This window comes from Pinus tabuliformis, chromosome 7, assembly GCF_031772625.1.
Source record: "Pinus tabuliformis cultivar Carrire ecotype Pingquan chromosome 7, CPIR1, whole genome shotgun sequence".
In the NCBI taxonomy this organism is placed as follows: Eukaryota; Viridiplantae; Streptophyta; class Pinopsida; order Pinales; family Pinaceae; genus Pinus; species Pinus tabuliformis.
Window position 1 is genome coordinate 2,069,138,113 of NC_142293.1, and position 12,133 is coordinate 2,069,150,245.

At 38.8% G+C, this 12,133-nt stretch overlaps 1 protein-coding gene across 1 annotated transcript; it reads right to left on the reverse strand.

The window, feature by feature from the left end:
* Positions 1-220: 220 nt before the first annotated feature.
* On the reverse strand, positions 221-11,558 carry LOC149256813 (putative methyltransferase PMT5). Its single transcript, XM_089460892.1, has 8 exons — positions 11,035-11,558; positions 10,145-10,280; positions 9,505-9,745; positions 8,815-9,040; positions 8,501-8,676; positions 8,043-8,346; positions 1,156-1,294; positions 221-904 (listed from the first exon to the last, which is right to left on the reverse strand). The coding sequence occupies exons 1-8, from the start codon at positions 11,535-11,537 to the stop codon at positions 755-757; spliced, it is 1,875 nt and encodes a 624-aa protein (XP_089317018.1). The 5' UTR covers positions 11,538-11,558; the 3' UTR covers positions 221-754.
* Positions 11,559-12,133: the final 575 nt, after the last annotated feature.

Genomic DNA, 12,133 nt, shown 5'->3' on the forward strand with positions numbered 1-12,133 from the left:
GCAAAGTAAAACTTATCTCTTCTATCAATAAAAACTGGGCGTGAAATGATTGCTGGCACAACCTCGATGCAGTTTCAACTTGAGGGAAAATAATGGCCAGAGAGCAGATCCCTCGACTCATTTTGCCTTCAGGGAGATATTTAACTTTTCTTAATTTGCCATGAAATTGAACAGTTGAAGTTGAAATTTTAACCAGGTGGTTAAGAATGAACTTCCAAAATGAGTGCACAGGTTCCATAACATTCCCTTTCAGATGGTACATGTGCAACAACTTACATGACAAGACTTATTTCATTGAACGTGATAATTGCTGGATAAGAAAATGTAATTGATGTAGAAATATACCAGAAGCTTCTTACTCTGGATATGATTTTACATAGCCAGAGGTGAGGTACAGTACTAATTAATCTTACAGACATGATAGCTTTGGAACCCTTTGGATTTCAAAGGTGTTCTTTGCACGCCGCTATGTAATGAATATCAAACACTAGCCTTCACTGAATAACTGTCACTGGAGCTACAGAGTTCCCATAGTCCAGATTTGAGCGGTAGATATCTCACGTGAAGGGCAATTTTATGGCCTTCCAATAATCTTCCGAAAGAATTTGAACTAAAAAGCTAATCAATTTGGCTGCAAACAATAATACAGGACGAATCTACTACAAAGGTTAGACAAGTCATTGAACAGAGCAGATGTGTGAAGATATCTGTGTGAATAGTTGTTTAACCAGTATACCAATCTGGCAAGACACAACTATTTCCTCACAAAGGGTTTCTGACAGACAAGTAGCCTCTGCTCATTATCGTGTTCGAGTTCGACTATACGAGCATCCCACCGCAATTGGGCTGTAATTGCTCTGGCTTCCTCTATTTTTTGAACTTCATCACGAAGTACAACCCAACCCTGCAAAGATGACGAAATCATTCTGTTTATTTCAGCAATTAGGCAGAAGACCTTTTAGTTTATGAGCAATCAGTGGTCCACCAGCGTATCACATTTAGACGTGATTTTCTGTGAACAAAACTACCGACCTCAATGAACTCGGCTAACCAGCTTAAAGAAACCCTTCCACTAAGGTGATAAAAATTAAAAACCAAGAAAAAATGACTAAGCACACCAATTACAGAAATAGAAACAGAACTGGGGGGAAGTACCTCTGGCCTAAGTATGCGATCCATCTCTAAAAATAGATCGAGCATCCCACATTTATATTGATGATTGAATTCTTGTGAAAGTAGACCTGCTGCATGAAGCATATCATATGTTCTGGGATATGTTGGAAATGCCTCGCACCTGCAAATAAAGAAACCAGCTCAGAGGTTAAAGAGACTCGAAAATACAGCAAGCCACAGCATTTTTATAAGCACCTTCATTTTCATAAAGTTATATTTCAATCCTTGCGCATGACATTTCTGAATTACATGTCCAATTTAACTTCAGCCTCCAACTTAATTTCCCCTTAATAAACCTGCTTGATTAAATCCTAAAATAATAACATTCTTTGAAACAAGAGCCTTCGTCAAGCAATCTGTGCTTGACATCCTGTCTGGTTAAAACGGACCACCCAAAAAACGCTTAAAAGAAGCAAACTATTGTATGCAAGTTGATGGATAATGCAGTTGAGCACTACTTTATAATTTATTTAAATTTATATTGTCCCTTTGCTTTCCCTCAATTTTTCTAGAAATAGAGGCCCACATATAGCCTATAGGTTATATGGCGCTTCTTGTCCATCACCCTTCTAAATTATCTACCACAAAGGTATCATTACACTTCTTTTAAATGCTTGCTTATATGAATGTAAGAAGAGAAACCTAGTACAGATTATGATCAGATACATTCACATCTCCCAATATGTCCGATACTCCCATATTTGGTGTCTTGGAATAGTTTCTACAATTCTTAAATCTCCTCTTCTAAAGGATAAGTGTGAAATCCTTTAGGATCAGATTGAACCTTGGGATTACAACTATACACCTCTCTCCTAATAGCAAAGACTTTATCTCTGAACTGTGCAGCCAACTCCTCAAAAAGGCATCCCTAAATGCAGAGATGGAGAACTGGGACCCACTAAACACAACTTCACATCTAACCTTCAAGTACATAAAAAAGAAATGACTCCGATGCCATGCCATACTCCTCTGAAATGAAGCGGGGCAGCAGAGTCAGTATCACCCAATAGAACAGATTTCCAATAACATTTCCTGCGCATAATTATTAATATATTTCCAACTTAACCCATAGAAGATCCAAACGTACTTGAGAACACTTGCACTTCCGAATGGTGTCACAGATGGTTTCCAATTTCTCATAACCTAGGCATGAAGCATCAGTCGACCCATTCCTAGACATTAGAAGATCCTCAGTCTATAAGAGAGTCTGAACACCACACTGTCCAAACATTAAGCTTCATCATCTGTAAGACCCCATATCCAGCTGAGAATCTCTTGGAAAGTATGTTTTATGTAAAGAACTCAATGCAGTTTGTGAGGGCTATAAACCCAATTGGGTTCCATTTTCTCATAATGAGGACATGCAGCATCAGTCAACCCATTCCTAGACTCCAAGACCAAACTGTCCAGACTCCAATCATTTAGCTTCCTAATCTGTAAGACCTCATATCCAGCTGAGACTCTCCTGGAACGTATGTTTTATGTAAAGAACTCAATACAACTTGTGAGGGCTATAAACCCGATTGGGTTTATAAAAACACCACATCCAATTACCCCAGATGGGGGGATTAGGGTGTGCAATTACTGTTAGTTTTTCATCTGTTCGGATACAGTTTTGGATTTCCTGAATGGCAAGCGACCAGACTCCAAACATTTAGCTTCATCATCTGTAAGACCCCATATCAGCTAAGACTCTTTGGAAAGTATGTTTTATGCAAAGAACTAAATATAATTTGTGAGGGCTATAAACCCAATTGGGTTAATAAAAACACCACATCCAATTACCCCACATGGGGAGATTGGGGTGTGCATATTACACTTAGTCGTTTCATCCGTTAGGATACAATTTTGGATTTCCTAAATGACAAGTGATCAGAGTACAGAAATTTGTGCTCCCACGAGAAGCAAGAACAAGTCTTCTACTTCCTTGTCTCCTCATCCTATAGGTCTTCCAACAGAAAAGTCCCTTCCTAACTAGTGTCATGACCTTTACATGGTCAAATGTGAACCCAATACACAATAAAGTGCGATAGATCTGCATAAACAGAATGCACACCAAACATTCATGTGAACCCAGCTGCCAAAGTATTATTATGATGGGTTACAACATAGCCCCTCGTATATTAAGAGAACGAAGAACGACTCCAAGTAATCCAAATACATCCAAGTACAATAATCATAAGCTATTCATTGTTTACAAAAATGACTACTGAGTCACTGACCTCACATATACACTCTTCTCACTTATGACCCATGTAGGCCAACTACCAAGTTAACCTAATAAATAGATGTACATTTGACCAATTAAGCCCCAATTGGACCATAACATAGTACCTCCCATTGAAAAACTTTGTCCTCAAAGCTTTGTAGTAAAGAATTTTAGATATGATGAAACCAAGTAATAGGTTGTCTTCACATTTTGCTCTCATGTTGACATTTTTTATTATGCTCAGCCAATATTTGATTCTTGCTGGCATCAATCCTTGATAGCTTGATGACAAATAGTTTACTTTCCTTTGATTCCATGCATTGTTGTAACTTCACCAATGTCTTAATTTTTGGTCTTTGATAATATTATCAAGTATAACAAGTATTTGATGCCACATCCATAAATGTCACTAATTTTGCCATCTTCTTCTTTGGAAGTATCGATGTGCTCCTCCTTGTATTTCTTGAAGACTATCTTGGTAATGAGGGTGTCAAAATATTGAATTGTTATAGGCTTTTTTTCTCTATCTTCTAATTTATATTCAATATTTTCTGCTGGCTTATTATCTCATTTGATCTATATTCAGTGCTTGTTCTTCATTCACATTTATGTTGGACAGAGTGTCATTGAATGTCTCATTCTAAAAGCCCTGTCTAATTAACTTATGAAGAACAATACTCTCTGAAAACACACTCTTGTTCAAGACAAACTTGAAGTACTTCACGAATCACCATCAATACAAATGCTATACCAAAGCCCAATTATGAAAGCATAATAACGAAGAACCAATCTACTCTATGGTAGGCTTTATTAAAATCAATTGTCTACAGGAGAACCAATTGTCTAGAGACGCATTTGCCCACTCAATATATTCCCACGTAGTCAACATTGTGTCCAAAATAATTGGCACTGAATGAATCTTGTTTGCTTCTAGCAAACAATACGAGCTGCAACCTGTTGGATCTGCATCACCAAGACTAAGCTTGAAAAAGTCAAAGTAATATTTAGAGGTTCATCCCCTTCCTTCACCAATTGTGAATGGAAATTGATTTTAGCTCCCTTGGCTCTGCATTCTTCCACTTATAAATACTCCTCTTTGGCGGCTTCTTCCTACAAGGTAACATTACGAATGTTCTCCTCAAGAAACCTCTATATCTCAACCAATCTTTGATGTGCTTCTTGATAAACCTTTGTATCTCAACCAAATTTCAACCTCTAATGTGCTTTCTTTTCCCTTATTTGCCTTAATCCAGCAACCATTTTCCGCTACTATTTAAGGAAATCAATGATGCTCCTAACAGTTGCCTCCATCCATAAATCCAACAATTCTCACCCTATAGTCTAGACTTTAAATTCCGATACTTGGCTTTCAAAGTGCAACAATCTTTGGAAGCAAAATGGGATACATTGAGCATTATGGGGAGAGAAGAGACTGCATCAACATAATCACCAAGTGACATGGCTAACGCAACAGGGAAGTGACGTGATCCTCTACACTATGAGACTATGCCCACACTCGAATGATTAGAGAAAGAAAAATAAATCCCATCTTTCAGAACATATATTTCATCTAATCTGGATTGGAATCACTACAAGGTTCTTTTCCAATTGGACCATGTGAACAAACCCTTGAAATCTAGATGTTTTTCCTCCATTTCACATCAAAGATTTGGAAGTTTGCTTTTCCTCTGGACTATTCATCTTTTTCTCAGACAAAAGGAAAGGAGATCAAACCTCCTTCCCTATCTCCCTCTCATTCTACATATTAAAATCTCCAAAAAGCATGCATTCGAAGTCAAGAAGTAAATTAAAAGCCAATCCCACAAATGTGTGCAATCCACTGCAATAGACAAAATCACTTTGCAAACAAGCATACAAGTGATCCACGAATGCCTATTCTCTAAGTCCATATCAAAAGAGACAACTGTTGAGCTCCACCAACATTCAACCCCAAGCAAAATGCCCTTAGAAACATGCTCATGGTTAAGAGTTCCAGAAAGGATTAAACACAACACATCTAGTCTATGGTCTAAGAAAAACTCCCTTATTAAATCATTTGGAGGTAAGAATCATGCCCTTCACATCCCAAGAACAATGGTTTTCGTCCAGAAACATTACCTTCCATCTGCAATGCCTGAAAGACATTGTTAGTTAACAACTTTTTACTGCCACCTTGACTGTATGGTGTATTGTTTGATTCCACATCTTCATTTACCTTCCCTCTCTAATATGCCTAAAAGGAATTTTGATTAGCAACTCTTAAGTGCCACTTTTACTATCTAGTGTATTGTTGGACTTCACATCTTCACAGGACAAGATCTTTCTTCCCCTTTCCTTTGGATGCTTTAGGAGAACAGTTAATACTCTTCCTCACATTACTAGAGCCTTTTTTTCCTTCTCACTTTGTTGCACCCTCCAAGACCAAAGGCACCATTAACAATCTTGTTGCTTGGAACGAATCCACATTCATGGCTTCATATTTTGGGTGGTGGGGACGAGAGGGAATACTTTTTATGAGTTTCCATAGAAACCATGTTTAACTTTTCAGCCTTCCTACTGGAAAATAATTAGAGCTAGGTTGACCCGACTTGGGTACCCTCAGCAAGGGCAATCTTTTACATGACAATCCAATCCCTGACATGCAAGGTAGACATTTGGAAAGTGCAAATATCTTAGGGAATGAAAAATCAGTCTACCATTGCCCACAGGTTTAATAGATTGAGGAAGTCATTTCAACAAATCCACACTTCAATACACACTTGTGAACTTGTATGATATGTGGAACATTCTCGGTCACAAATAAGGACCTCCCCAAAATGCCTACTATTTGCCATGAAAAAAGAACTCCATCATCTTGAAATTTCAAGGAGCAACCCCAACTTACATGTTATTTTATATAGTGTGTTTTAACCATATATATCATGCCATTGCTTTATAATCAATTTTCAAAACGACTAGTGCTTATATTAGGGTTTGGCATTGAAATACTTTGAAATCCATGCATGTAGATTTCGTATCGAATTAACTCAATTACTACATCTCAAATCACAGTAGCTGCAAATAATATCATAATTTAGTTGTTTCTTTCAAAAAAGGAAAAAACAAAATCTTATTTGTTGAATACCAAAATAGTATAGGCAAGTGGTAATAGGAATAATCAATAATTTGATCTGCAAATGGAGGTAATTTGACAATGTCCCAATTCCCGAAGGCCGCCAGGGGCCACCAATGTATAGGTGAAGTTTGGTTGTTTCTACGCAATGGGCCCTTAATTTTTGACTCAAAATTTGTTAGCCTCCATTATCCTAATCGGCTTGCATGGACTTGCTTTGCAATCTACTGGGAAATTTCTATGCTACTAGCTTCCCAAACATTCAAGCTACTTGCAAGTGGATTCTTATGCAAGGATTGAATGAACATTCATGAAAGCTCTGTTGCAAAGTTCAGAGTTTCATAAATACTTCATCAACATCATATAAATGAAAAACTTAAATTCTTTAAGCTACATTATTCTGAATAGTTCTTCAACAAAGGCACTTGGGATTTGCAGATCCATAAGGCAGTGCCACACATGGGCTACATTATTCAGATTTTGTATGTGCTGACTGCTTGTAGCAAATACCCTAGGATACCTTATTCCAGAATACATACTGGGTTGACCGCAATAAAATTGAAGGGATATCCCTTCAGGTTTCTGCCAAGTGAAGATGGCAAGCAACTTCTCACTGAAAATTTTGCAGATGACTCCTTTCTTACCAAGACAGGAGAGAAAGTTGTTGTTCGGCAACCTTAGATTACCTTGACATGTCTTCCTTGCTCATTATGCAAGGATGTCAAGGATATGGTGATTAACATATTCTATTTAGGAACAAGCACGTGTTGACATCCTTCAGGCTTCTGCCGGTGATGAAGACAAACAGCTTGTTCGTGAAAACTCCTTTCTTACTGAGCCAGAAGAGAAAAATGGCGTGACAGGGAGATTAAAATATTTGCTACCAAGGAACAAACACGTATTGTATGAACATGATGCTTAAAACAACAAAGGTTGGGCCTAAAACTTGTTCTGAACATCATGGGTTTCCTTTGACTTGATTTTCTATAGTGTCTCTTTAAACATCTCCTACTTTTGTTGCTAAAAAAAATTATTGAATCTCTTTAGGCCTTTCCAACTCTTTTCTCAGAAAAGTTTTCCTTTAGTAAATTATGCCTACAGCATGGACGTTTTAACTTTTAGGATGATCCTAGAACATTTCCGTAACCTGGAACATCCTTTTAAAAATTACAGCTATATGTGTTGCGAGTATTTCTACTTGGTAAAGAAATCTTTGACAAACAATGCAGTAAACAATTGAGTTCCATGTTTTTCTCAGATAGTGGGGCGGTTGGTTCAGTCAAAAGATCGATTCCAGGACAACTTAAATACCAAACATCACCTTCATATTTGATATATTTCTCATATATGAGCATGGAAATATAGCAAGTGTCTGCATAGATGTTAGTAATTTGTAAATTATCTGGATCCTAGATGATCAATTCAATGCTTAAAAATCTAAACAGTGTTACATTCATCACCTTGTTGTACTGGTTCAAAGAATGCTAAAGCTAATGACAAAAAAGCAAGAGATGAGAAAGACAATGGAGCAAAGAGAAGATTGTATACCAGTCATGCAAGACACCCAAAAATCCTCGATCAAGTATCAGAGGAAGTGTATTTAAACTGCTCATTGGAATAACATTCATCACCCAAACTGTTTTTCCTGCCTCCAACAAAGCGGCATTCAAACCACCATACCGAGCATTCATGTCCATCACATTCCGCACCATATTAAATGGGGGTAAGGGATCTTCCTCGCCTGGTCTCTTTGGATGGTCAGAAAAGATCAAAGGTGTAAGTAGGGACCAATAATCTTTCAGTGCTGATCTCCACGCCTGGTTATCTTCAAGGAATTCTTCAGTACGAAAACCTGACGAGTAGACCAGTATAAAAATGTCCCTTTTATAGAACAATACAAAAGAACTGGATTTCTTACTTGAACTCAAAATTTCTTCTTATTATCCTGTTGAACAAGAAATTCAATTCATATCTAGCCTTCCAGGGGGGCTGAGAAGAGTACTTACCATGGATTGAAAGTAAATCTGATCTTGGCATCATACGAGCAGGCCATCTTGTTTGATTCAAAATGGGGATCCATCTGCGACTATGAGTTCCTCCAATGCATGAGAGAAGTGGCTGATAATAAGGAGACTCTACATCTTGCCCTTTATTGCAAACAGGGGGTGGTCCTCCAAGATTGCTGTTATGGAAAAAGACAGATATTTGGATGACCTGTTAGTATGTGATTTAAGAACATGATGGGAGCAAATGTAGGTCATGTATTGTGAAAGACTAATCCTCAATAGCATATTCACTGCAATAGATCTGTTTTCCTTACCGAGAAGCGTAAGAGTCTTTACTGCTCGTCTTCTGCCAAACAACTGTTTCTTCTTGTTGTGACAACAGAATCCAGCAGAGCTTCTGGGTGAACTCCTGAATAAATTTCCACTTGTTCCGGTTTGCATTGTTCAGTGTAGCTCCATGTAAGTTTGTCAGTGGTGATGTCCAAACAAAGTATCCACCAGGTTTAAGAACCCGATCAACTTCAATCAAGAAAGCACCATCTGCTTGAGCACAAAATGCCATGGGACACCAACAACAGGTCAGAACGTTTTGTCACAGAAAAGGAGGAAACAAAAACAAACTGTCAGCATAGATATCAATTGAGAAACAGACTCACATGTGGATCAAGTGATCAAGGATGATTATAATATGCAACATTTTAAAACACTAGACAGCAGGAAAGTAGGGCATAATCACACAACTCCAAGATAGATTTCAAAAAAACAATCAAAATAATCTTTGAATGTTTGGACCCAATACTATAATTGGATCGGCTAAGACCTAAAGCTGGTAATGAAGTATTTTACAATTAAATTAGAGAACAAATGGAAGCAATGACAAGCGTGAGGCATATGATATGAGCCTTTGGCAATCATGGGTAGAGGAAATGAATGATGAACAAAGAGTTACTAAATAAGAAAAGGAAAACAAACATCAAAACAAACTGTAGATAGACATCATTTACCTTTCTGCTCCCAATCAATGCCGCACCTTGCACAGTGAACCATATCAAAAGACAGTGGAGGATAGGGCAGTTGTCTAGAAATAAAAGATCCAAGCATTGCAGGAAGACCCCTCTCAAGAGCTAATTGAACTTGACTTCCATATAACTCATATCCAGCTATGCACATGGTTAACAACTTTTTGGAGAAGAGATGAGCCCCAAAACTACCAAAACCGCAGCCAATATCCAATACTGTGTGAACCTGCAACAAACTGGAAGAATCAGAAAAATAATTGTAGAATATAAATAGTTCACAAACCATAGCTTTCAAAGAATAACTTTTTTAGTGGTCAATAAGCTATATCCCAATCCATGAATACTCACGTTAAAATGTATTTTCATGATGCAATGTCTACCTACATTAAGGATAAAGTTGTTGAAGACTATAGAGAACTAAATGCTACTCAAGAAAAGCATCCATACTGGCCACAAAGATATCACTGGACATCGACAATGAGGCTAACTATTAAAAAGCCAAACAACGCCCATGATACATAAACGATCATCTTGCACCTTGGATTTGAAATGACAACGGAAGCCACAGAACAAGATCATATTTGTATTAAAAGATATCATGCATTCAGATGATATCAACACTTACACCAGCTTGAATGAATTCTGATTCATTGCGCAGTCCAATCATCTCTGCAATTTGATGTGAATAATCTTCGACGCCATCAACCACGAGTGCATCTTCAGAGCGAAAAGATATTTGATTGTCCTCCAGCAACATCAACCTGAAGCGTGCCAGATTCAGACAAAAGAATGTAGATCAGATGCAAAACAATCCTTGTATGGTAAACTGAACCTCAACAGATATAATATAGGAGACAAAACACCCAGGAGCCAGCACCTACCAACCATAGAGACCCATCATATGCAGAAACACGGTACTATCAATAATTTGCATTTAAACATAGCTCACAATTCTTTGTTTTGCCTAGAATGCTAAAAATTGATTAGGGGCAACTACATCAGCACACAACCAACTCTTAGATTTAGATTCCAGAGCTCATTAAAAATCAATTGATGCCCTTCCAATAAGGCCTGCCTTTTCTTCAGGGCACACAGAGGTAAACCAGTGGGCTTTTTCAGTTCACCCCAAACTAGTGGATGGTGATTTGGTCAGTGCTATGATGTATATAATGATTGAAAATTCCGAAGTGCCTGGCGCAAACCCCCACGCCCCGATGCTAACATGGACGCCTGATAAGCCCAGATTTGGGTTGGAGCCCTACACTTTGCGAGATCAAAATTAAGCATACAATTATACAAAGTCCTTTCAAGTGGGGAAACTTAAAACATGCTTGTTTCTCCATTGATTAAGGCTAAGAGAGTCTCAAAACCCGAGATGCAATGAAAACATGCAGAATTTCGATATGACTTATGCAATGCAATCTAAATTTTACGTCAACAGCATACAGAATGAGCACAAAACGGAACCCAAGCAGGGTAAGAAGTGGGTATAGACTATGGTACATAATAACATACCTTTTTGTAAGACTTCCAGAGGAAAGCAGCTGTTCTTTGGTGATCTTCACATTGCCGCTCCATATGACATCCCTGCCAGTAGGCCACCTGAGTGGAATCTTGTAGTCCTTGGGAGGGCGCACCAAGCAAGGCCGCCGCATTGATCTCGAAAACCCACAATGCCGATCGTATTCATCTCCATTCGCATACCCAAGAATTCGATTCTGAGACACATTATAGCAGGGAATGAAGTCCTCCACGCCCTTGGCACAGAGACCCAACTGCTCCTTGGCCCGGAGAGAAAACAGCCCTATATCCGAGAACTCCGCTATGACTTGCTCTCTCAGTCGCCTGTAACCTCTGTAAACACTGGGCGAAGGTGCTGACGATTGGAAGCTGGAACCCAGAGCAGCAATCAACATGAGAACACTGATGAAGAACAGAAAAACCCACTTGAGAATCGATAGAGGACCACATTTTGAAGAACTTGGTCCAATATTGATTTGCTCCACTAGATCCTTCATTGCCCCACCGTTTTCAGAGGGCTTGTTGGGGATCTTTTTGCAGAGCAGAGGACTGGAGGACTGGTTTGAGCTCATCCACCAAATTGACTTGCTTCAGCCACAGCTTGAGCGAATGTGACCACGAAATGGATCTCGAATGACTTCGAACATGCGACCTCATCGAAGAATCTAAAAACGATGCGGCTTCTTCATCGTTACCGATGCTGCGGCTGCTACTGCTGCTCTCTGATAATCGCCCGCGAGGCCGTGCCATCTGATCTTGTTCGTCTGTCCAATACAGTGTCGCAGGATAGAATCAGACTGAGTAAATATACCAGCTGGAGCAAGCTAATCTCGAAAATCCCCACTTTAAATCTCACTGCACATCCAGGATGTACGTGTTCAATGATCAACGATCGCTCGCTCGCAGAAGGATTCGTACTCGCGCCGCTGTTGGTCAAAAATCCCTGAGGAAATCATGGAAGACTTTTCTAGCATTAATGTAGTAGCAGTAGCGCGATTTATCTTATGGCTTATCTAATTCCCTCTGAGAGGGCTGTGCACGACAATATTCACTCCACTGCATTTATTGCATCCCCTGCCTGCCTTCAATTAAT